The 27,145-nt window shown below is 42.3% G+C and overlaps 1 protein-coding gene across 1 annotated transcript; it reads right to left on the bottom strand.

Moving 5' to 3' along the window:
* On the bottom strand, nucleotides 1–27,145 carry PPP2R3A (protein phosphatase 2, regulatory subunit B'', alpha). Its single transcript, XM_009695198.1, has 13 exons — nucleotides 27,101–27,145; nucleotides 26,403–26,663; nucleotides 24,014–24,117; nucleotides 21,107–21,209; nucleotides 19,141–19,215; nucleotides 13,676–13,762; nucleotides 11,145–11,301; nucleotides 9,021–9,069; nucleotides 8,340–8,429; nucleotides 7,175–7,350; nucleotides 6,505–6,623; nucleotides 4,721–4,827; nucleotides 1–318 (listed from the first exon to the last, which is right to left on the bottom strand). Exons 1-13 carry the CDS (start codon nucleotides 27,143–27,145, stop codon nucleotides 225–227), a joined length of 1,467 nt encoding a protein of 488 aa, XP_009693500.1. The 3' UTR covers nucleotides 1–224.

The following is a 27,145-nucleotide window of genomic DNA, read 5'->3' on the forward strand; positions in this document are numbered from 1 at the left end:
AATCACCATTTTTAATGAGCGTGCACGATAACACATTGTAAAAAGCCTTCTTATAGAAATTACCTTATTGCAATTACACAGGAAGAGAAAAAGGGTTCTCAAGTTACAGTGTACAAAATAAAGCACATTGCTCCAATGACGGATTTAAAGAAAAAATCCCTAAGTGTTCTTGGGCCTGAATGCTATCCAGTTTGAAAGATATTGATTAAAAGTCTTCCATTTTTCTATGCTGAGAGATCTGAGATAACTAGTTTGTCTGACTTGTCTCCAGTTTCAGGGGGAGATAAGACTTCATCTGTGTCATAGTCTTCAAATGATCTGCAAAGATAAAAGGTATGTCTTTAAAAGCCGTATTTTGGTGAAAGCGTTTTCAGGTAAGTTATTTCAGTGGCTACTAAAACAGCTGGCTAAAATACAGTAGCATGCAAGATGTTAACCTCGAGGAGGATATTTATAAGGCATTGAAAACAGCGCGGTAGTAATCAGTATTCTGACAGCTGACATGACTTTATGCTCCCATCCATCCTCATTTGTAGGTTCCAGAACATCTTTTCACTGGTGTTCAGCATGATAAAATTTGAATCTTGTTTCAGTAACAATTGTCAGGAGCTCACAGTAGCCTTCCTTAATAGTTCACTGTAGAAATAAAGTTGTCCAGCCACACATCCAGGCCCTAGAGGAGATTTGGCTTGCTCAGACTTGCTCAGAAACACCTGGCTGCCAAAGCATCTTCTGGCTTAGGGTATGTTTTGACATCCACAGAAGAACAATTATGGCCGTGCTGTCACGTTCCTCTCTCACTTGGTTTGAAGTTTAATATCCAGGTCTTAGCATTTATGGCCTGAGGAGGTTTGGCTGTGAGTTCTCAGCTCCGGCCAGTTGCACTGTTCAGGCTGGCTAGGTTCTGCGTGTCTGTAGCAGAGGATACTGCTTTGGGGCTCTCATCCCATTCCTATTCCTGAGAAACGATGTTTTTAAGATGTTTTCCCTCCAGTCTCAGCACACCATAGGTTAGTTTCTCAGGTTTCCCAAGAAATTCAAATTATTTTGTTCTGAAAGCAAAGCTGCTTATGAAGGAAATGTTGGAGCAGATGTTCCAATGGCAAGCACAGGAATAGCTCTAGTTTGTTCGGCGGTAAACTGTGCTGCAAAAAGGTTAACTCCTTTGATATCCCAGCATGGATGGTGCCAAGAAAGAATTGCCTACCACTTCTTGTGCTGTTTTTCCCTTCACTAACCCATATGCAGGCACAGCAAATCCTTGGGAGCCTGTCAGTACGGATGTCCTGCTATGGGGAGGATTCTATGCTATAGTCTGGTGACCCCTATATAAAGAAGAGACAAACAGCATAGAGATCTTCCTGGACAACATTTTCATCTTCTCTTCCATAATGGAAAGCACCTGCTTAGTAATTCTGCCACCTTCTGGATCCTTGCATTAGTGGGAGAAGGGAAACTGGTCTGGATCCTACAGCAATAACTGTTCTGATCGCGCATGCAAGGTTGCCAAAAAGTGCACAATAGGCACTCTTTGCTTCAGCGGTACCTGTCGGGAGTCTGCATGGCCCTGCCTTCCCCGCCTTCCCCACCTGGGCAGGGGCTGTGCATGTTTGTATGTGCCTCACTTTCTCTAATGTCTCCTTGGTTCAAGATAAGGAAAACTTCTTGTTTCCGTTTGAATGCTGTTCTTAGGAATGCTCCTTTTGTGTCCTCTTTTTTCTTCAATTTTACCAAATTCTGTTAGCTTTCTTCTTTTTATCCTGTATGTGGAATGTGACCTCTTTCCTCTGTTAGCTTGCACACTCACCAGCACTTGGAGCTGCATTGTAATTTTTTTTCTGGTGCCTTTTGCTTCGGGACTAAACCTTCTCATGTCTGCTCCAAAGGGGGCTTCCCATTGTCCTTTCCCATGTGAGTTACTCTTCCACTTCACTCTTTTACTCCTTAAGGCTCAACAGTGCCTGCCTTTCCCATCTTGGAAAAAATGCTTCCACCTTTCCAAGAAGCATCCAAGGGACAGCTTGTCCACAAGATTAGCACTAAAGATAATCACCTTCTCTCCATCCAGGCCAGTTTCAAAACTTCACAGTCCCATAAATACAAATATTGGCTCATGTAGATTAAACACCCATTCCTCAAGACTCAACCATGGCAACTAGCTTGTTCCCAGAAGGCAAATTACTCCAGGAAATTCTTCGTCCTTCCTTCTGCGAGCCCACATTTTGTCACTGGGTGGTTCAGCGATGTACTTCTTCCCCTTTCCCTTCCTTATACTGCTGGGTTCATGAAAGTGAGCAACTGAGCCATCAGCCGACTTGAGGGACACAAGAAAAACGGTCTAAGCTGCCTAAACCAACATTATCTGATCTTGTGTCTTTGTCCCACCTATCCGCCTCTGAGCAGCATTGTTCTGCATTGTCATCTCGCTTCTTGTTGCTCAGGTGAAGGGGATTCTGTCCTATCAGCAGCTGATAAAAGATGGCCTCTTCCTCCTTATTTCCATTCCCATGGAGAAAGATCTCTTTCCATGAAGGCAACTGTGGCTTCCATGTACATCAGCTGGCTGAAACTGGTTTCTGGAACAGTGAACAAAGCAGTGCCCACTTCTGCCAGGCAGGCCATAGCCTGAACGGCAAGAAAGGATTTCTGCAAAACCAATGCTTATATCTGCATTAAGAGCTTGTGTTGGTCAGATTCTACTATTGGTTCTGTCTTCAAACAACAATCTGTGTATACATTCACAGGGAACAGACTCTCTTTATTGAATCTCATACACAGATGTATAAAACAGAAAGTGTTCAGATCAGCTTCAGCTTCCAGTGAAACGTGATGCTTCATTGTTGTCTTCAGCAAGACGACACCTTTCTCTTATCTTCTTTTTGGTGATTGTAGCTCTCAGTAGAGTCGCAGCATCCTTGAAGTCACTCTGAGTATCCACTATGTCTTGATGAGATTCCTCTTCAGAAGCAGTGCTCTGTCATGGGCAAGCCTGCAGACAGCCAGACAGACACTGACTGGTTTTAGAAACCTTTCATCCAGAGAAGCTATGGACACGGCTAAGTCACAAATGTGGTACACACTAAATCATATCCAGTTGCTGAACGATGGTTATTTTCAAATGTATTAAGACAAATACCAGATTTCACGTGCTGCCAACTAGCTTCGCCAAAAATCTTCCAGGTCTCTCATAGAGCTCTTAAATTGTCTTGGTTTTGTCCCTGGTCCCTGTTTCTGTCATCCTCAAAGGACAGCAGAAATAATGTATGTGCTAAGACTCAATGGCTGTTTCTGGCAAATTTGTCTGGGCATCCAGCTCTTTGTTTTTCTTTTTCCTTTCCTTTTTTCCTGCATGGTCTGTTGCTGTGCTCCACAAATGAGATCTAATCCTGCTGCCATGACTACAGAGCTTTTCAGAGGCTCTTAAAAGCAAGCAGCAAGGTTGCTGACATGCTCTTGACAGGAAGACACAGCTGTTTCAGACAGACGTCAAAAATCTGACATCACCTGCCATTTTCGCTGGTTTTGGTGAGTTTGGAGATTCATGGTCCTGCAAAGCTTTTATGGCAGACTCCTCTTTCTTTTCTGTGCTGAGGACACAGGTGTTGCAAAGCAGCTGCAGGGAATACAGCAATTTTATCTTCCATCCTGTGTAACCTCATCTTCTATTGTGAAGGCCACAAAAAGGCAAGGCAGCTCAAAGGAGATGAGGGAACAGCCCATAGTTGTTTGGATGCATATCACAGGGAGAAGGGGGAACATAGCTCTCAATAGCTTTGCAAATCTCTGTGGCTAATTAGTAGGTGCTACTGTTATCCCAAGCAAATTCCAGTGTGGGAAATTTTGAAACTCAGGCAATCTTCTCAGTATTCTTACTTTAATGGGGCTACAAATACTGTTCACGAATGGATGAAATGCTAAATCACGCAAGATTAACATGGGGTAAGCGTTGTTTGGATGTTTGTTATATTAACCTGGAGATTTCCAGAGAAATATTCTCAAGAAGATACTAACACAGACACAAATCTAAAAGCTAATTATACTGAGTCTCCATTAGGAGCCTCTGCAGGAAGCCCTTGCACATAGAGAGGTTCTGGAGCAACTGCTCTGCCTAAATTCATTGACTCTAAGGATAGCTGGAATGCCTGTCCAGAATTTTATAGAAGGCTGCAAAAATGAGTGTAGGTATTGCATAAACAAACAGTGTTTTAAAGAAAAAGTCTCAAACTTAGTAAATTAATAAAAACGTTGAAACACAGCTTACAAAGAGCACAGACTAATAGGCATAAAGTTTGGCAGAAAGTAAAATTATTTAACTAAAGAAAGTCTCTGCTAGGTATAATAAATGTAACAGAGCTACAGCTTCTAATTGGTGATACTGTGACATGGTCAATACATGGCCAAGACTAGCAAAAGTCATTTGATCTCTTTTTTTGAATGGTTGCCAAAAGAAAAAGGCTTTGTCCTTTTTTCCCAGCTATCTTCGTTACTGCAGTGTGTGTACCCGATTCAAATGGCTGCCCACAAAGAAGCCCATTGTGACAAACACACCAATGCTGCCTTTTGGAGCAACTCCTTCAGGCTTCACATGCTCCAGTGTTGAGTCCAAATGATAAGTCCATTAATCCACTACCTCTGTTAAAAGTAGCATCCACGTGCTCCTACTAAACCTCAGCTGGAGCCAAATAGTGTGTCCCCAGGGCAGTGCAATGCCTACGCTTACCCTTCTTGTAATTGCTCGTTCCCAGACTCCTCGGCCACAAGAATCTCGTACTCTTCAGCAGCATATCTGTCCCAGTCAGAGGGTTCAGGGCCATCATTTTCAGTGTCCTAAAGAGATCAGACAGTCAAGCACATTATGTCCATACCTCTCTACAGCTGTTTACATCTAAACATGTGAAACGGCAATTCTAGGAATAGTAAGCAACCGTATAGAAACAGCTAGTCAAAAATTGCCACAACTGAAAGATTCACAATTATCTTAAACTATTTTAACATCTGCACATAAATGACTATGAAAAAATACATCCCTTAGTCTATAAAGCTCAGCAGGTGACCCGAGCTGCCAGCAAACTGAGCCTGCTTCATTTCAGAAATGCTGAACATTAATAACTGCACATTTTCTTTGCTCTAGCTCAGCAAGCCCTGCATCTGTGCACTTTGTAATTCCTTAAATTACTCAGTCATTTAACATCTTTAATTAAATGTTAATTGTAACTGTTCGTTTGAGGAGCTCTTCACTGTCTGCAAAGTTTGGGCAAGTTTGAGAGAAGGTTACAGAATAATATCCTTATAAACATTTGTCCCTCTGCCATTTACTATAAGATGGGGAAAATGAATTATCCCCTCTGGCCATATGTGACTGCTCTGGTGACGATCCAGTTTAAACAAACAAACAAAAAAATAGGGTGATTCTGGCTTTGGATATATTTAAGCCTTGAATCACAGAACCAGAAAGTTCATCTTACAGGTTATGTAGGAACAACTGGGACAGAACCAGAGTTGGTTTGGCATCCCCTCCACTTTACTGTACTTCGATGAGCTAAGAGGCTTCTAGGAGATAGTCTTTAAGCTGTAGTCACATCTGGTTTCACTGGATATGCAAGGGGAGCCAAAAGTGAGGGACTTTACACCAACAGCTGACAAAACTCAGGTGTCTGAACATCCCAGAGTTAGTGGTGAGCAACAACAGCAAAATACAAGAGCCACAATCTCTTCCTCTATTTTCTCTGCTTGGGAAGAGAGGATGATCAATGACAGGGCAGCCAGGCTGATAACCAGGTATAATCGGCAACACCCAAACCTTCTATCTAGTCTGCTGCATGTATGGCCTGATCACGGAGCTGGCATCTCATCTGCCTCAGCCCCTGTGCAGTAAAGAAGGTCTATCTCTTTGGTTCTGCTTAGGCTGTGGGAAAATTGCTACTGCTGTTTTAAGGATCAGACTCCAACCCAGACGTTTAATGAATCTTCACATATTGCCTACTTATTCATGACTGCAGCTGTGTAGGGGATGGGAAGAGACAAATGGTATCTCAAGTTCTGCATCTCACAGCTCCTTTCTAAACTGAGCAAAGCAGGTTCCCTTCTAGTGCAGCTAAGCCCCCCTCTTTCAGTCTGCTGAATCAGTGCAACTCAGCAGGCTCTGGTCATTCTCTCTAGAATCACACACTGCACTGCCAGTGCTGGTGTAGCAGGATGAGTGATGGCAACCAAATCACAGAACAGCAGTATAACTTGCGTTGGAAGAGACCCCGGAGGTTTCTAGTGCCAGCCTCTGCTCAAATCAGGATTTGCTATGAGGTCAGATCAGGAGGCTCAAGGCTTTGTACAGTCACGTCTTAAAAACCTCCAAGAATAGAAGCTGCGCAACCTTTGTGGCAACCTGTTCCAGTGTTTGACTGGCCTACTTGTGGAAAAAAGTGTTCTTATATTTGGTTAGATTTTCCCTAAACTCCAAAAATGGGTTTGAGAAGGCCTGTATTTAGAAATAAAGGTGATTTATACCTTTTGCACTGCAAAGGGATCCCTCTGTTCATTGTCCAGATATTTCTCTAAATTGAAAAAGGTGTTGTAGAATACATGAGCCATTCTGCACCTCTTCAGGTCTCGCAGGGTTACTCTTCCTACAGCAAAAAACAACCCACATTATTGTGGTACTGAGTTCTTACTTAGCGAGGGACTGGACCTGCTCCTTGTCAGTCTTATATTATAAAAGTTTTTCTTGTAACACCAGTATGCTACAATATTAAAAAATTTATTCCAAAGTCATTCAAGGATTTTGACATTATTCAATAAATGGGTATGTTTATTAGGCTTAAATCTCACATACGTATGGAGGTCTTTCACATTCATGTGAACTATGAGCGAATGGGGATGGTCCAGTTTCATAATCTAGACTGTTAGCACATCCCACAGCTGGAATATACAAGGCTTGTTGCTCCAGTTCCAGCAAGTTAATTCACCAGGTCTCTTGTTTTAGTATTTCAGACCTCCTGATGCACAATAGCCACTGTTCAGACTTTGACTGTCTGAACTTACTGCACAGACTGTGCAGTAATTTCAGCCCTGTGATTCTAACACAAGGCTCTACCTATAGGTGGGTTTCACAGTGACAGCACTTTCTCAATCCACCATAGATCAAAGAGGATGGAAACTCCCATTCAATAGGACTTACCTTCCCTCTCTGGCTTAACGAGATCAAGCATCTGACACAGCAAGTCATGAAATGGCAGTGGTTCTATGCCCATCACTTCCATCCGCTCACATTGCTCCTCATAGAAGTACTCCAGTTCATACATGGAGAGCACTCCATCCCCATCCAGGTCCATGCACCGAAACCAGTACTCAATGCTAGGAAAAAAAGACATGACTAATGAAAGCACACCGCTGCACTAGGAAATCCATACAGCAGAGACTGCAGCAATGCACATTCCCCTTCCCTCATCCTCTAATGTTTTTCTGCCCAAAGGCTGGCATAAAACCAGCGAAGAAAATACCCTTTGGGAAGGATCAGAGCACAGGCCAACACTCAAGAGCATCTCCTGTTAGCCTCCTAATCATCCTCATGACCTGTTCCACCTGGTAGTCCTAGCAAGTGTCCGCTGTGCTGCAGCTCAACTGGCTCACATAGGTGAGGGTGTCCCCGTCTGATTCAGCAGCAAAAGTTGGCCAAATACAACCAACTCCGAACCCAGGACACTGGCTGTCCCTGAGTGACCCTGGTGAGTGATGAGGCCGGCATGGTATGCACTTATTTCCTCTGCTCATTTGTACAGAAGGCAATGCTTTCAGGCAGTTACACTCTACATCCTCCATTCACCTCTGGATAGTCCAACCCTGCATTTATGAATTCTTCTTCTCATTTTCACTCATAAGATTCCTTGTGCTAATAATCGCATGCAGCTCTAGTTCAGGTCCGCACAACAGTCTCCCACTGGCTGTACAAACCAGGCACATGGGCAGGTTTTACAACGTGACACAGTGGAAGTCTCCCTACAACCTCTTCTTGTGCACTTACTACATGCATGAAGGGAACATGCTGATCCACTGCAAACATCTCATGGGTTTATCCCCAGAGCCAGTGCTTCATGACATGAGGTAACCAAAGGGATTGATGACTACCAAGATGTTTAACATTACAAGAAAAGTCTGCTTCCACACAATTTCTCCTCAAGAAAGGCAAATGATTTGACCAAACGTTGACAGTTAAGTTGCTTTTCTCCTAATAATCACTGGAACCTGAACTGCCGTCTCTTGTAGAAAGCTGAAGATAACAGAAGTTTCTACAATCTCATCTGCTCATCTCAATACTTTTACTAAGACAGAGAAATCAGTCAGACCTTGTAGCACTCCTTTTGTCTTCCTCCGAAATCAGGAGCCACACAAAATCAGCATAACTCATGCGGCCTTCCTTTTGAACTTCATTGCCTCTGGAAGACACATGAGGGGAAAAAAACCAAACAAACAAATAAACCCCCCAAATCACCAGGCTCCTGAACACTCAGAATGTTATCAAACGTTTTTCAAAAGCCCCAAATCATTGGTGAGAGAAAATGGGGCATCGTCACCCATTTTGCCTGCACTCTGCAGCACCAGTCCTTGTGCGCTGCCCCACAGACACAGCATTTGCTGCCTCGCTGTCACTGCCTCCCTGAGGCTCACCTACCACATCCCCTCCCACAACAAACCCTAGGCTGTTTCACTTTTCGGAGACTTTAAAGCAGTGCTCTCCAACTACCCCTGTGCCACCGTGGGGCACAAACACATAGCGCTTGCATGTTCCCTCCAGCTATGCCTAGTTGGTTCTACAATGAGGTCTATAGGTGGTCATCATATGGGATTTTTTAATTTGTTTTCTTAAGATACCCAGAAGTCTCACTCTGTTTTCAGGCAGCTCCAACTGGAGCACCATGTTGGAAACCATTCTGATCAGTGGGGATTTCTGAGAGTATCTTGCATTTCTAATCGGCCTGGCAGAAATTCCCTTCACTTCTATCCCCAACCAGCATGCTATTCCTCACCTCACCACAGCGCCGCTGAATATTCGCTCAATAATCCTGTTCGATAAAGCTGGAAACAAAGAAAACATGGAGAAAATGAAGTTACAGGTCACAGGAATAACTACAATCAGTTGTTTATGCTGAATCCACACAAAGCCATTTCCCATTGCTAAAAGAATGCTCTATCTACATTGCCTGTCTAAGGTCTCTGTTTAGAAGTATTTTGCAAAAAATATGATTCTCCCAGTGTGTCTGCCTTTGTGTCCTCCCAAACACTGTATTTCCCCATAAATATGGCAACTGTGTGTTATCTGGATTCTTGAACATGGGCAGTGTTACTCCTCCTTTGTTGCAGTAGGATTTGTCACATAAGCAAATCCTGCTGATAGAAGACCATTTCAGCGTGCATTGCAAAAGAAGTTGAGTTATCAAGCAAAAAATCACACATCAAATCCCTACAAAACACTTCTTAGCAGAGCACAAGCTGTGGCTATCCTGCTGCAGGGAAGGACAATGAAAAAAAAGCATGGTTTTAGGCGAGTGGGAAGGCTTTGCCAGCCAGGAAATGTGTGGGATAGATTGTTATGGCAGAGACAAACCAGCCAAGCAGCAAGTACCAGTCTTGAGCAGGATTTGCAAACTGACCTCATCCTCCCAGACTGCCAACACACTTCCTTTAGACCCCCACCATAGCTCCTTCTACATGTCCTCCATCACTTCTGTAGTCCTGGCACACTTCTGACACAGCCAGGCAGACCCAACCTGCACCACCCCTCAAATCTCCCGGCATAGTGCTGACAGGCTGCACTGCACTTGACAGCTTCTCCCCTTCACCCTGCCCACAGCACCCCTTCTATCTTTAGCTCCCCAGCACCCTGTACTCTCGAGCCTCCTGTGCAAGAAATAGTCCACACTCCAGCCTCCCAGCAGGGACCAAGTCTCCCGTGTCACCTATCCCAAGTCAGGCACTCCTCCATCCTCGCCCCATCCAGCCCTGTTATCAATGCTTCTGACCCCTGTGACTGCCACACTCACCCAGAACCCCCTTGGCCTTCCCATCAACGCCTGAACACAGAACACGTGGGCCACCACACCACTCCGACACACACATACCTACAGCATTGTCATTCTCACACCCCTTTCCTTCTTTCTTACTTCAGCCCAATAGGATCTTGGCTCCTACAAAATACTGTCCCCATCCCCAGAGCTCCAGCAACGCCTGACAACTTGTCACACCTCCAGATCCCTGTAGGCCTACACATGACAACACCTTGCCACAAACTGCACCTTTCCTGCCGTCTCCAGTCACACGTTGTGTCCAAACATCCCATGTCCCCAAATCTGATTCTCTGTCCCAGATCTACTTTCCCAAAAAGTGCAGCAACCACACAGAAGACTCTAAGAAAGCTTTGTCTACAGGATTAAACATGCTGGTCAACAGCTCAAGCTCTTGTCCAAGATATTACATCATGAGTCCTAACAGGTAAGCACATGGGCATATACTCTCAGAACAAGGATAATCCTAAAACCAGCACAGCTGAGTGCCTCCATCTAGCACAACACGTACAGAACAAGTGTCTTTGGATTTTTTAGCCCTTTGTGGATTTGTATTCCATTAACTTGCAGGCCCTTGAACCTTTGAAAACTCATAGCATCTGCTCAACATGCGAGTTCAGTGTGGAACTCCTTTCCACAAGATAGTCTCCAGAGTGCAGCTGCAAACTGAAATTCTCCCAGCTTCACTGGACTCTGGAATTTCTCTCACGCATAACAAGACTGCACTTCAGCAATCTTTGAAGTTTACATGGGCTTGTCCTCCTTGTCTCTACTTCTGAGTTCCTGCAAAACCCTTAGTAAATAACAAGCAAGTTTTGAGACATTATTTTAGCTTGTCCTTCTGGCAGTGACCCACACATGAACAGAAGCTCCCTCTCTACTACTCATGCAGAAAATAATGTGTACTGCATTTCTCTGTGTTTAAGCCCCTACATTTGTCTCTAAGTGAGCATTTATGTAGTAGATGGATGGCTCTAATTTTTTTCGAGGCATCAAATTAACCAAATTAAAGCTCGGCTTTACTCCTCAGTGGGAACATTCTATTTTCAGCAATCCCCTTTGTCCCACCACAGCTTGCAGGCAGCATACCTTGATCACTGTACCTAGCCAGATCCTTCTGGCTGATGTAAAGATCATGGTCAGTGTCCAGCTCCCAGAATTTACAGTATATAACATAGAAGTGCTCGTAGGAGAAATAATCTGTGATCTGATTTATGTCATCCTCTTCTTCCAAGAGAGCAAGAGTCTGAAAGAGTACAAATAAAGCGGGAAGTTAAACCTAGACAAAGAGGCTGTTCAGCAGCTGAAGTCCTCCAACCTCTGTGGAAGTTGGGTGAACACAGCTCTGAGAGCTAATACAAAATGCAGCCTTTCTCCCTTTTAGAAGATTTTGTTGCTGCATTCCTTAACAGGCACTTACAGAGCGTCTGGCTTGGCTATCCTGGTTAGCATACATCTGCACAATCTTTCTGCCATTCCTGTGAACAATTTCTGCTAATTTTCAGCTATCATGAAGAGTGAGGCAGAGAAACAAGAACACAACTGCTGTCTCAGCTGGGATCCATTATTTGTGAAACATTCCTGACCTGCACCAGAGACTTTTAGGGCCATTTACAACAGCAAGTCCACAGTTCTCCACAGGAACTGAGATATATCTTTCTTTACACATCACTCATCCTTGCCTGGCTCCTGAAGGGCAAAATCAAGTCTTGCTCCAGACTCATGCCTGGACGGGGGAAGGAGGGATGGATCTGAAGCAGATCAAACCAATCACACTGATTTTCCTGGGCTGTCACTGTGAGGAATTAGTCTGGTTTAACTGGGAGGCTTTCAAAGATTTCCAACCATGACATCTGTTAATATGTCTTGTTAGAAAACATTTAGTGACAATGTCCTTGTTTTATTCCCACTTCACACCTACTTTGGTCCTTCCCTCCACTCCACCTGCCCACCAAGACGAGGCTATTGCACGTTTACCTGTGCCACCCGCTTCCCTTTCTCCCAGTGCTGAGGCGACAGGACACCAGACAGCCTTTTCAGTCTAATAAATTATGGCTGCAGGAACATGAAAAAGCTAACAGACTCAAGCGATCTATAGGTCTGTCCTCCTCCGCCCTCACAGCCTTTCAGAAGGGAGGAGGTGAAACAGCCCAAGAGCTATCCCAGGCAGTTGTGTCTCTAAGCAGGCAGGGTTAGTGGCCCTTCTAGCTATAACCATAAAATCAGATGCTGTGCTGTATGTAGGCACTGACAGTTTAACATCAACTTTCAGTCATCTCCACATGCAAAGAACCCAACCGAGTCTCAATAAAACTCTCACACCCTGCTATCCACCACGTTCTGTGAAGTTTCAGGCACTGACAACAGGATGGCACTGCCAGACCTGCACTATTCTGACTTGCTGACACTCGTGTCTAAAAAAACCCCTCTGATCAATCACTCACTAGTCTCTTCAGATTTTTTGTGGGTCTCTCCATTTCTTTGGAGATGATAATCACTTAGGGAGATTTTTCAATAACTATTTTTTTTTCTTTTATAGCTTATGCCAAAATACGCCATTTACATACATGCAGCAAAGAGCTGCCCAAGCGAAATTATGGTCCCAAAGCTGAACTTCCCTGCTGCAGGACACAAAAGGCAGAGTAGATATGCAAGCAGAAAAAGGTGAAAGACTGTATGAAGGGAGAAAATGAGCAAATAAAGATGCAGGATAAGCTGGGAGGATTTGTTTATAACAGAGGTTAGGGAGGAACTGGGATCAGAGGGCTTGGACTGGCATGAGACAATCCAAGGGAGCACTGATTTTTTCATTAGCTGATGTGATCAGTGGGGCAGGTGATGCCTGAAAGGAGGAGGAACATGAACTCATGCTTGAGGCTTGTGAGGAAGACAGCGCACTACACCTCGAAGGGAGAACAGGATGCAGTAGGGAAGTCTCACTGCTTTATGAGTCCTTAACCTTTCAGCCTAAAGACTTTCTGGCTTTTTAGGTTGGGCTGGAGTTGAGCAGCCTTAGACAGTTTTAACCCAGTGCTCTTTTGGGCAAAATACATAGACAAGAGAGATCCAAATTCTGAAAGCTCTGCCCAACATAAGAATGCATCGCAGGGATTGTAACAAGAACTAAGCTTCATTCATGAACCTTTCTGAAGAAATCTACTGCAGAAGTGGAAATCGGCTCCAGAGACAGATGGTCTTGCAATTGCACAGCACAACATGCCCGACCAACTGTCAGTGGGCTGACTGCCGGTTGGGAGTCAGGAAGTCAGCTGTCCTACCCACCACGTATTGAAGGCAATCCAGCAGCTATTCTTGGCTGCTCAATGAGCCACTTAACATAGGTGCACTGCTGCGTCTTGCTTCCCTTCCTCTTTGGCTACAGATCAGGAGCCAAGAGCAAAATCTGCTTGATGTAGCTTCAAGAGCAGGTGCACAGTAGCCCCATCACCTTCTATCAGTGCACTCTTGTCTGCTCCAGCCCTTGGTCTTCTCTCATCTCAGACAACTCCTCCAGCACCCTCCTGGCACTGAGCGTTTGGCCTCCCTCGCTATATAGTACACAGCTATAGGAACAAAGGTATGATGCATTCTAGATCTGGTTCAGGCAGAAACCAACATACTTGCAAGAAGTTGCTTTTCCTCAGCTCTGTTAAAGTGATCTTCCCAGACCAGGATCGATTGACTGTGTAGAATATTCTTTGTATAACCTGCAACACATGAACAGCGCTCTTGAAATCAACTCCTGAAACATACCAGTTTGGGAAGTTAAATGCAGTAACTTTATTTTGTGTATTCACTCATCCTAAGGGGACTTCTTTCTGAAAACTGTTTTGTGATCTTTTTGTGTAGATACTACTGTCCTTAATTCCCCACACAGTCTGAAAGTAACATTCGTTTCTGAAACAATATTATCCATTTCCACTCTGCAAATATTTTCACTGCTCTTAATTCACATCTTTGAGCACACATATGCATTATTTATGTCCGGTAATGTGTTCAAAGTGCTGACAAATCACTTTGAGTTTTTCAGGTTTTAGGCACTGTAGCTTGCATGGATCTCAAGTGAAATAGTGTTCTACACCAGAAGAAAAAAAAAAAACCACAAAAACCTAGGACTTTTGAAGAGGAAACAGGACATGTAAATGAAAGCCACAATTGATGTCTGACCTATTGTGTCTACAACAATGCCTCATCCTGTTGGTGGCTCCGCTGAAAGTAAAGCAATAGAGATTATCCGTCTGCATTTATCTTAGGTAGGTGTTAACCTCATTTGTCTCCTTCACTGATCTACCTCTGGTGAAAGTGAGTAAAAAGCACTGAGGGGGAATGCACTGACTTCCGAGAACCCAAGAGAAACAGCGCACAGTACGAGACCGAGCACATGCCCAAGTACCTAAAAAAGCAAGCTGAACTCTTCCCAGTCTGCTCCTTGTTAATTTGACAAATATCATCACAAAGTATGGAAAACGCAAATGTGTTATCAAGCACATACAAGGATAAACTTAACAGGGGAAACAACAAACATCCATCCTCAACAAGAGAAATGAGAAATATAATTAAATCTATGGAATATAATTCTTGTTGACCAAATCTGATACAAACCAACCTTTGATGTCTCTGACATCATGCTGACATATTATCCCAGAATTTTGGTAAACCTTAAGATTGCATGCTATTCCAACACAAAAATTAACTTTACACAACAGTATGGACATCATAGGGATTAAACCTGTTCCACTTCATTTGTTTCTTAGCTAGAACTAGCTTCAAGTGAGCAATCACCATTTAAGGGCCATGCTTTGACTCGGTCACTCAAGTGCTGGTTCTAAGCCCAGAACAGATCCGGAACCAAGTATGAGATTGTTGCTAACAATCTGCTTTGGGATACAGAGATTAGTGAGGCAGTAAATGCTGATGAACACAAATAATTGGGAGAGCAACAAGAATGATTTGAGGACTCAAAATGTATCCCGAAGAGAGAGAACTAACGTATTTGACTTAGCTGAATATGACACCATGACATTGGTAGCTACCCTGGCCCTTAAAAGCCTACGTGGGGAGATGTGGGACAGCAGGACGACTTTTTGTCTCTCATTAAATACATAACTAGAAGCTGAAAGCAGCCAATTCAGACAGTAAGGCACTTCTTTTAAACTGCCATTGATTAACCACTGGGACAACTCCCAAAGAAACACTGCAGGCTCTTTTTGGCTCCAGACTTCAAAGATGGATGTCCTTCTAAAGTTGGGTGTCAATTCAATTAAAAACAAACAAACAAATCTATCCTAACTGTAGCAATCACTAAGCAATGTTCTATGGCCTATGTAATGTAAGAGGTCAGACTAGGTAATCACAATGATTTTTTCTGGTCTTAAGCACAATGAAAAAGCTGTATCTATTACTTCTTTAACACCTCTGGCAGCCATTGCCATTCCACACACTTTCTGGATTTTGTTTAGCCTTCGCTCCCAGAGTGCACAACAGGTCAGAGACTGAAGTGCGTCTCACCCCATATGTAACCCATTATCACACCTGACAACTTTGTAGCAGTTCTTAAAGATACAGGGTTTTCACACCATTCCAAGGACTCAATAACAACTCCAAGAATCAGAAAAAGGACCCCTGACCAGCAATTTCTCTTGTCCTCTTCCTGCAGGGTAATAAAAGACAACAAAACATTCCCCTGTTTGTGACATGTAAGAAACTGTTCCTCTGTCAGATCATATTGATAAAGATGTTTTATCTGCTCTTTCCTCACCTAGCTGTAAAAGTAAGGCATTCAGAGTTAAATGGGATCTCTTTTCATTTCTTTTACCATGTCCAGTCACTCAAAGCAGGCTTTATTATTCAAATAACGGTCTAGTTTCAATAAATAGTACACATTGTATATATCAGTATAAAATGCCAATACTGCTCTCTTTCTTTTCCAGGTTGTGAAAACCAAGCTGTCAGAAAAAAGCATTTGGGAAACATCCTACAAGATAATTACACAACCCGAGATGATTTGCAGCATTCAAGCCACACTTGGCAGTTATGCCTTACTGAAAGTGATAACTGGCTTCATTTTTCCCAGCATGGAAGATTATTTATTCTTAATCCAGTACATAAGCCTTTGGAAGTGGGAGCCCCTTCCTACTTGCCATTATCCTCATGTAATCTACCTCCAGGACCCAAATCATTGATGGATCAGTTCTAGACCTTTCCCCAGTCTTCCCACAGAAGAACAAAAGCAATACCATTTCTGGAAAAACCCACAAAGCTTTATTAAACCCTGTAGGTCATTCTCCCGTTACACACTTGCATTACACTGCAAAGCATACACACTGCATAAGCTGAAGCATTTTTCTGCAAGCGGTAGGTTTTGCCAAGTTGTTTTTAGTTGACTCTGCTTTTCAACAACCGCACGCAGCGCTAACTCTGACTCCCGTTTGAACACTCTGGGAGAAGTCACATTTTAAAGCTTTTACAATTAAATGCCACGTTATATTCTGCATTATCTTCACCAGCTTCAGGAGTCAGTCTCTGTTGAAAGAAACACAAGTAGTTTAGTATACTGGCAATACAACAGCTCACAGATACTGATACAGATTAAACTACAGCCTATTGTATCCAAAAGGCACCCCTAAAAGGTAGGCAAAAAAAATGAAACATGCATACGCATCTTACCCATACTAGACTGCTAGCTTACTCTCCAGGTGATTTCAACCAAGTGATGCTGTATCCAGCAACGAACACAAAAGCCAGTGTCTCCTTACGGTCCTCATCTGTAACACAGAAATAAAGTGTAATTCTTGCGCTAGCAGCAAATACAGCATTCTGTCACTGTAAGTAGGTATAAGGCACTCTACCTTGAAGGGATCAAAAGGATCCAAGTAGTCTCAAAATCCAAGGAGAAAGATGTTTTTCCTTCACTACCTCCTGGTGAAAATACTGAATTTTGTAACATTGAAGAGAGAGAAGTGCCAAACTGTCCGTGAAAGATGTGAAAAACAGGAACTCCTGGTATCAGAGAGGAGAGTCACTGCCGCAGTGGGCCAAGTATTGCCACTCTAGGTGGGAACAACCTGACCCAACAGCCTGTCTCCCTCCCAAAGTCTTGACTCTGCTCCAACTCAGTGACCTCGCCAAGGCCAAACACACTGAGCTCAGAAGGAATCTGTCTGTCAGCAGAGACACTCAGAACACCATTGTCCTGCCAGCGTGAGGAGTCTGCGAAGGACATCACAGCTTTGTAAGATTCACCACTACACACCATTCGCCTCAACCACGAGCACCACTGTTTCCCAGCCGCCTGGGAGCAAGCTTAGGAAGCCACCTCTGTCAGAGCATTGTGAGTAAGGGTGCCTCAAGGCTCAGACTGAAGTAGGAAAGCACAGTGGAGGCACAAGCAGAATCAAGAAGCACTCAGCAGCTTTGTGTATTCATGAAGGGTCCACTTCTGTGACTGCTTTATGGTGGTCACACAAGACCTTGTGCAGGCACTGGGGAACTTGTGGAAAAGGAGAAAGGAAGGAAAAGATGTTGCCCTTTTTAGTAGCAGCCTGCACTTCAGTTATCTTGAAGTGGAACCTCAGCTTCACACAGCTGGTCTCTCAGACCAGAACATGCATTGCACCCCAGTGAGGTCCAGGAAGCTCAGCAATTGCTGTTTCAGGACACTGAGGGTGATCATTTTGGGGATTACTCTACAAAGATGTTTCTTTCTTGCCTTTATTCCCTCAAAAATACAGGAACAGCATGTGACTTGAGAAGAGGAACCTGGAATGGCAGATGCACAGAACTGCCTTTGTCACCACCCAACAGCCAGCACCAGGACAACCACACGTTGTATCTTGATCCACTGACCAGCAAAGAACAAACTGGTTGATATTGCAGTCAGAAACCAATGCTAGTGCGACCTTGAATCTTTCAGCTCTCACTTCTCCATGTACTTTAAACACCAAATACCAGGGTACACGTGCGACAGGCATGTTCCACGCTCATGCATTCATGTGCCTCCAAAGCTCCCTGGCCATTGTTATACCTACCTATTCTGGCCAGTTACTATGCTTAATATATCTGTTGTCTTGCTCCACAGGGTCTAAATATGTTGATAATACACTGATTGTTCACTGTCATGTTCAAGTACATCTAAAACATTTAAAATTGATTCTTGTTATACATTTTCAGAAAACATTAGTGTGACAGTTCAGGGTTTGCCCAGAGCAACAGTGTTTTTCCGTCATCTGCTCCTTACAGGAAAGGAACAAGCCTGTGTCTGCCAGTAATCTCCCAGCTGCCAGTACGTGGTGCAGCCAGCCCCCCATGCAGACCCCAGCAAGGAAACAGAAGAAGCTTTAAGCCCTTGAGCATTGTTGGGATACAGCTCTCATCAGGTCTGGCATTATTTAAATTTGTTACCACTGCAGAGTTAAAACATCCTAACATTTACACTTTTTATCTGGATTCATACCCAACATGAGACAAGCTAAAGGCTTAAAAAAAAAATAGTACAAACTTCTTCAGGTAAAGCACCAGCGTAACTGCTGACTGCAAAGTTGGAAGAAAGCTACAGAACAAAACCCAACAACAAACAGTAGTCACAACAGCTCAGAGACTCAGAAAGACTAGATAAGCCTTCTGGCAAGAGCAAGAGGCAGAAGATTTGGACGGCAGACCCCTGTGTGCAAAGGATGCTTTGTATCATGGAACAATCACAGATTCTCCATGTCGAAGTGACAGAAATCTTCAAACATACAGCCTTCCATGTCTCAGCAGCCCAGCGGAATTAGGGGTAACATAGCAGCTCTCAAAGACCAAAGAAGGACCTCTCATTTTCCTTCATCAGGATTAAAGGCCAAAAAAGTTTTTCTTCTAGGTTTGCTTAAGACCAGAAAGAATCATTATTAACCTTTTGAATAACCTCTTCTACACACAGGCAGATTCATTCTTCTGGAAGGAGTTCTTAAAATAACTCATTGCCAGTAATACTAAAAACCATCTATTTTTGTGAAATAACTGAAGGATGAGCTGTTGGGAAGAGTAACAAATCACAAAGGGAGGGTTGGTACAGCAGCATCACAGGAGATCAAAGGAGTCCGCCTACCGTTGTAATATACCGGGAATGGAACTCCGGAGCATCCTTCAGGAACGTCAGGCCAGGATGCGTTTCCACCACATCCTGAAAGATAACACCAAGTAAAATGAAATAGATTTTCTTCTCCTTTTAATGTTTAGAAGTTACTCGGTTTACAAACCAATATTTTTGCTTACTTTTGAAACTATTTGCAGCATTAACAATAAAACTGAAATGACATCTTTTTATATATATTAGTGAACCTTCTAGAATTATAAGTAGAATACCTTTTCTGGGCAATACGCACCTGTTGGGCCATTTTGATTTACTTAAGGACAGAAAAACAAAGGAAGAGAGTTAGTGAGTAGATGAAAACTCATTTTCATTGAATGAGACAAAAAATTAGTTAGTTGACCATGCAACTATCTCCTCTCCAAGATATTTTTTTTTTCCTCCATTCACTGAATATATTAACATTTATTAGAGTTAGGTGTCAGAAATAAGCATTCCTTGAAAGGCTGAGAAAGTTACCTTTTATGTCCTCCACAACAACGAAACCTCTTGTGAGCCTCAGAATGCAAACAGATATGACCAATGCTTTTCCAAAATTTACTTGAACTACCTGTGGAGATGCCTTTCTCTCAAGATCACCTTTTTATAAGCCAAACACTGGCTCATGATGTCAAATCTGCCAAGAAATACATGGCCAAAAACGTGGAGAAACTGCTCAGATCCCGAATGAATCAGTTCAGATCCCATATGAATCAGTATCTGTGTAATTTCTACATGTCTGACTCTGCCACCCTTTAAAAAACATGTTCAAAGTTTTGCTTTGCCTATAGCACAACACAGCAAAGGGATAGAGCAGACACAGTGCCCTTAGGGGTGTGATATGACCAAATTTTGGCCAGTCTAACTTGATGTCTAATACGATGGTGTAATACAGTGTAATATTGCTACTCTCTGGTTTACTGACAAACAAGATTGTACATGTCTCTGATTGCACCAGTAGCTGAAAAGCAGAGCTGCAATCAATCAGGAAAGGCAGTGTGCCCAGTGGAGAAAAGATGAAAAGGAACATGAGAAAATTTACCCATCACAATCCCAGTTTTGTTTGAGACACAGAAACATCCAGTGCAGACACAAAAATCTTTCTGCAGAGCAGCACCTCCACAGAGGTTTTGCATAGAGGGCAACACAGTGTGAGAAATCTAGGGATATGTGTAAAAGCTCAGAAAAAGTATCAACTGATATGTGTAAAAGCTCAGAAAAAGTATCAACTGATGATCAGAGGAGCAGATAGACGTGATTTATAGAGAAATTATAGAGAAATCCTAAACCTATCCAGAGCCTGCCTAAATGGCCACAAATAAAGAATATTTTGCTTCATTAAGTATATCACATCTGAATAAAAGGAAAAGAAATGAAATCAGGATGTACAGACTTAGCCTGAATATTAGGAAAAAAATTAAATTAGTAGTGAGACTTGTGTACTAGCAGGTTTAGAGGCATATACAGAAAAATTGGAACTGCAAAAATTTTGCAAATATTTCCACATGATGTTGTATCTGGTAGTCTTGCTGGACAAATTCAATTATAATTGTCTTGTCAAGTAACTTTTACAACTTTTCTAATAAGCTTTTATGTTGTGCTTGAGTATCAGCAGCGCCATGCATTTTTCCCACTAACCACCTAGAGAAACGCGGCAAATTTCAGCCTGGCTACCAGGCACTGATAAATATGAACAAGAGACTAAATAAAGCTTTGACAATCCTCAGCAACTTTAGCAAGATATGTAGGTGGCTGGCACTTAGGCAAAACAGTCCACTTAAAATGTTTATTTCTATTTCACTCTAAAACGAACTCGACTCAGATGCCATTCAAACCAAAGGTCTGCATATCCTTGATAAACATTTAAAGACACGAAAATAAAGGAGTTAGAAAAACCACATAGTGGTCTCTCCCCATCCATTCACTGCTGAGCTGTTACAGGTACCTGAAGCAGCGGGATGAAGTCCTCCTGTTCTAGGTAGTCACAGCCGGGCTTCGCTAAAAGGTATGTGAATCTGGATGCATCATCATGGCAGTTACGTAGCATTCTGAGAGAGAGATGAAGAGTTACTCCAACCACTTTGTACCTCAAAGGGCAATCACGAGCTACAGATGGATTATGAAGTGCCTTATCACATGTTAGCATAATTCAGTGTAAATGTATTGTGTAAGTTGACCTCAGACTACCAGGACCTGTTTTCTTCAATATCTTTCAGCAGCACCAAGGTACTTCCACCCAGTGGAGCTTTTTTTCATGTTAACATTGCTGTGGTAAACAAGGTTTCTTACTGAAGATTGTTCTTACTTTGATTCCACAGCATCTTAGTAAGTAACCTGACTTTTCAAAATGCTGCATGCTCACTGATCTCATTTGAAGTCAATAGGATCAACCTAGTGGAATGCCACAACAGACATGCTCTCCAATTTAATCCTTTACTACATTTCAATATTTGAGGATATCGCCAAACTACAGTGAATAAATTTTCAACCAGAAAAATCACTGTCCAGAAGGGAAAAAGAGCATCCCTTGTTAATTATGGCACAGCTGGCTGCTGCACACTGAAGTCATGGAGACAGCCTAATGAAAGAATTAGCAGGACTGAATACTTAGAGAAGCATGTAAACTCATTCCTTACGGTGACAGTTTGCATCTATGACACCAATTCTCATCTCTGCTTTCTCCTAATGCAAAATGCTATGCTGGTCAAAGGGATCACAATTACTTAATTCACGCCAAACAGAAATATTCATGAAAACGGAGACTCCATGACATTTACCACGTCGCTACTGAATACCTATAACAGAAGAGAACATTCGGATATATCAAACACTAAGTTGTTCATACAGTATAAGGGAAACAAATTACTCAGAATATTACCCTGTATTCTTTAATAACTGTGAAAATACAAATGTACTGTTAATTATTTACTATGAGCAATTATTCACCCCGCCTCCTCTCCTGAAAGTGTATGAACTTATATTGAAACATAGTACTGAAATGCCTGTAGTTTATCTGCAGATATCACGCTGCAAGTGCCTTGCCACTAATTCTGGCCTCATCACTCTTTACCAAAAGCAGATTTTTTTTTTTTAAAAAAAAAAGGAGGGGGGGCAGGGAGAAACAGAAAAAAAATGCAGTGGCTGATAAGCAATCCTGTTAACTGCACGTTCATATTATGCTGTCAATTAACAGACACATTCTAAATCAGCTGCAGAAAAGAGATGCTAACGTTTTAGCTTTAAAAAAAAATTATCAGGTCCACAAAGATGAATCCCAAAGCCATGTTTTAGCAACAAACTAAAAGGTCTGATTTTCAGAAGTATTCTATTTTAGATGTGGCGCTTCAAGACATGGTTTAGTGGGTTTAGCGGGCATGGTGGCATCAGGTATACAGTTGGACTTGATGATCTTTGAGGTCTCTTCCAACCATAATGATTCTATCATTCTATATCCAGCAATTCCTATTAACTTCAAATGAGATCAATGAGCATGTCACACTTGGAAAAGTCAGGTCCCCTACTCAGATGCTTGAAAATAGGCTTCAGCAATTAAAGATACCTGTTTTAAAGTTACAGCTGTGTTCAGATAGCTGTAGTCTAACTTTACCAGGAACAATAAATTTCTTCCCATCTTTCATGTTTCCAGAAAAAAATGTGTAACTGTCAGAAGGGAAGGGGAGGGGGGGGAATGTTTCTAAAAGAGCAATTAGAGTGGAAAAAAAAGCATACAAAACTTGGCTTAGAAATGGTGTGGTTAAAGGAATACAGAAAAGATGTTTCTAAAAGAGCAATTACAGTGAAAAAAAAGCATACAAAACTTGGCTAAAAATGGTGTGGTTAAAGGAATACAGAAAAGGGGCATGACCACAGTCTGCAAATATCTGAAGGATGTGAAAGTCAGAGCACTGAAACTATGAGGGATTAATTAGTAGTAATTGAGGAACCTAAGGAAGGGAAAAAATGTTGTCTGTGTCAAGAAAAACTTACTGATCACAGTCACCCCTAATATTTTTGCAATTTTGCCAGGGTAACTAGAAGCTGTTTTGACAATATTATCACAGGAAATACTCAAGGTTAAAGGCTACTTCAAGAAGAGCAATCATTAAGTTAAAAATTTGAAGTCTCTCTGGATAGGCGATGGAAACATTGTTCAGGTGTTTCACAAAGCAGACTAAAGCCTGAATTGCACTGGAGGGAAAAAGATTAGGCAAGAGAGGAAGTCTGTTCCATCTCACACCTCTGACTCCAAGCACAGTATATCCAGAACTCTCAATTTCAGGAAGAAGCCTCGACAACAGTATGTGGAAGTGACTGTCAAACCCCACAGACTTATACAGTGTGCTGGAGGAAGCTGATAACTATTAAAGCTCTCAGAGTATCCACTTGTACGATGTTTCTTTATTTTACACTCCTTCTTCCTGTCCTTTAACATTATCACACACCTCCTCTCCCCACTCCCAAATGGCACTCGCTTAGTGCACTAGTGTAGTGGCAATAAGGCCTGAGATAAATATATCCAAAATTCACTGACATCTATCAGCTATCTTGGAACAGCTGACATATTTCTAGGGACTGTGTTAATATATTTTTATATGCCAACCAGACCAAAATGTCTCATCATCTATGCGATTGGTTCAAAGTTTGTTCATGCAGCATGGAAACAAGTGTTCAGGGAGTTTTAGGGAAGAAAACTTAAGCTGATGGAGATTAAGCCATTTATTTCCTTCTGAAGAAGAAACAATGATTTGAAAAGTCTGGTGGAAGAAAACAAAAAGGGGAAAAAAAAAAAGACACTTCTATGGTAGCCTGTTCTCTTTTTCCTGAAAGAGAATTTTGCATTTGCGATACTCACTTTCTCCACATAGATACAAATGAGTGTACAGATACACATCCTGTCCTTTCTCCTCCTGATGCACTGAACATAGGTGCTTTCCAGTAGAGTGGGCAGCCACATATCTGTAATGAAACACCAGAATGAAGAGGAATACAAAAGCAGTTACAACAGCCTGCTTGTTCACACACCAAATTCACCATCCACATTTTTACATATGGGAAATAAAGTGGTAATGGCACATAGGTTAGTCAAAAAGAGCTATTTACTGTATACCAAGGTTTGGAATCCACCACTAACTTTCTACTTTGTCATATGCCTTTTTAAGTAGCTGAGAAATACCTCCTGTCAGGCTAGGAAAAGGATCAGAGAATAACAAACTCTTAAGCTCTGTCTTTGACTGAACCGTTCAGCAAGATTCCCCGCAAAGCGAAGTGGAGAGAGACAGGCACCTCCTTCCAGAAGAGCACTCACACCAGCTACCTCACTGATTTTAGAAAAGGATGATCGGTTCTCTATATGGGCTGACTACTTCTCATTGACAGCAAGGGAACATCAATTCTAATTACAGACAATTGATGATTAAATTCCTGAAGGCGAAATAGTTTTCAGTGCAGTGCCTTCCACACAGAGCAGCCCATTTTCCCAACACTGCTAGATCTCAGCAGGATAACAAAAAAAAATGAAAGTACAAATGGAAAGATTTTTGATTCCAGCAAAAGGTCTCCCTGAACACAAGTTTGTAACTAGCCTCTGCAGAGACTGCTAGCTTTCAGAATGGTAATCAGTGAAAGCTCAATTGTTTTGTATTCTCTAATGCCTCAAAAAAGCAGGCTTGAAAATGGCTTCAAATATTCAGCTGTGGACACCTTCAAGAAACCTCCTCTTTACCACAAAGATCTTTCCAGCCACCTTCATGACTCCAGACAAGGTAGGAGAACACCTGCAAAACACAGGCCTTGGAGGGAGTGCAGCTGATTTAGGCCAGGCACTGGTAAGAAGGATATCACACCAAATGGAAGGAGGAATATTTTGAAGAAGTAGTTGAGGTACCATTTCTGCTCTCCCCACAAAGCCTCTTTCCCCTCTTCTGTTAAGCAAGACTATCCTGCGAGTCCATTGTCAACTTTTTGTCTGGGCCTGCACGGTTTTTTTGGGAACACCAATCAGCATAAGAACCACTTTCAGATTTAGCCATCCCTGTGTCAAGCAACTGTACCTCTGCAGGTGTTTAGCTACTCTGAGGAAAGACAGACACTTACTTTCTGCAGTTTTCTTTGTGTAGGTAGTTCTCTCACATTTATTTTAGAGCCTCAAAACAGGTACCGTTATCAATAATCCCATGGAACAGAAGCAAGCCTTACAATAGCTAAATGGCATGGAGCACATCCACACAGAGACAGATGCAGAGATCAGACAGAAAGGCAGAGGTCTCTTCTACACCATCTGCCTGCTTTTCTCAGTTTGAACATGACAGGCCACACACAGTTGCCTATCTTGTCATAAAATCAGTTTCAAACCTTTTTTTGGTCAAGCAAAGAAGTTTTTCTGTTTATGTTTTCAGAGAGGTTTACAAGTAACACCATTCGATTCCTCTAAAAACAAACCAACCAAAAACCAACCTAGTCTCTCCTTTCAGAAAAATCTTCCTTCTTGGAAAACAAGTGTTCCTCTTGGACAGAACATAATTGTTCAATCTATAGTGCCAAAAATGCATTCAGGGCGAACCAAACATATGAGATGCATCTGACAACTGCTAGTTTTAGATCAGTATTACTAAAAACCACGGTCAAAGAAGAGGAAAATAGAACCTCCCATCTGCATCGTGCTCCCACAGAAGTGCCGTGTTTTGCTTCCTAAAGCCAGGAACTCATTAGCAGACTGCAACAACTCCAAGTCTGCTGACACCTGCACTATGGATATTGAACACAGGCATCTCAGTGGCTGAGGGCTGACTAAGTACTTCCCTCTTCTATGTCCGAAGCGGCATAGGTCAGAAACTGCCTTCTCAAGCAATACGGCAGTGGTAGACGTAGATCAGGTCCAGATTAGTGGGACAACTAACCACAAAGGAGGTAGCTGGCACTACCTGAAGCCACAGAGGCAGACTAAGTTTCTGCTATCTTCTGAGCATAATGATGGAGAAACAGAAAAATGCAATTTGTATTTGGTAAGAAATCTGAAAGAACCATTTCGCAAATCAAAGCAAGCAAGAGTGCACATATCAGATGTGACAAACAGCAAACTGAGCTCATTTTTATTTACTATTTTCTTAATCTAAATAAAAACATCCAGAGCAAAAGGATATTGGTTCTTTTTTCACTAAAGAATGAGAACAGCCATGAGATATTTTATTACTTTTAGTTTCAGTCTTTCTCTCCAAAAAATGAAAAACCTAGACAATAGTTACCTTAGCAATTTTCCCCATTTCACAGATGTTTGCCTTCTCATCTTCAAACTCTGTAAAGGCTTCTTCAATCCTGGCAATGATTTCTTCATGATTAGTGCAGACATTCGGAAGTCCTTTAGGGAAGTAGAAACGTGGAATGTTTATTGACAAAGGGGTACTGCTGGCGGCTTTATTCACAGGCAGAAGAGTGCAAGGGCTAACCGCAGAGTTCAAAGGGACTGGGGATGAAGTTCCGGGTTTCTTCTCTTGTTTACTTTGAACCTGAAAATATAATGAATAACAAATACTTTTTAACAGTATGGCATACCAAGCAGGGGAAAATAGTTTGTGCTGCCAGTGATTAAGAAAAATTTAAACCCCACCAACAATTAAATTATAGCACAGGCATAAAAATGCATGTCTTAAGTAGCCAATTAAAACATTTCTGCAGTATCAAACATTGCAAATTTAGGATACGTCACATCTGCTTTTATATCGTTTCTGTGCATTTTATGTATGTAGCTGTGGATTATGCTATCGTATTGAACCACAAGAGAACACACTCTGCTATTCAGCAATACTGGAGAGTAAGGACAATGCTGTTTCTTCTCATGCCGGTCACTGTGTTGTCATTCTGTCCCATCAACAGCAAAGCATCAAAATCTATTCTTTAGTATTTCCCCTTAGAACTAGAATACCTACCCACACAAACGTCTTGCCTCACGCATAAGCAAACGGACGTTCATATCATCGACATCTTCCAT

The sequence above is a fragment of the Cariama cristata genome, unplaced genomic scaffold (assembly GCF_000690535.1).
Source record: "Cariama cristata isolate BGI_N322 unplaced genomic scaffold, ASM69053v1 scaffold15992, whole genome shotgun sequence".
In the NCBI taxonomy this organism is placed as follows: domain Eukaryota; kingdom Metazoa; phylum Chordata; class Aves; order Cariamiformes; family Cariamidae; genus Cariama; species Cariama cristata.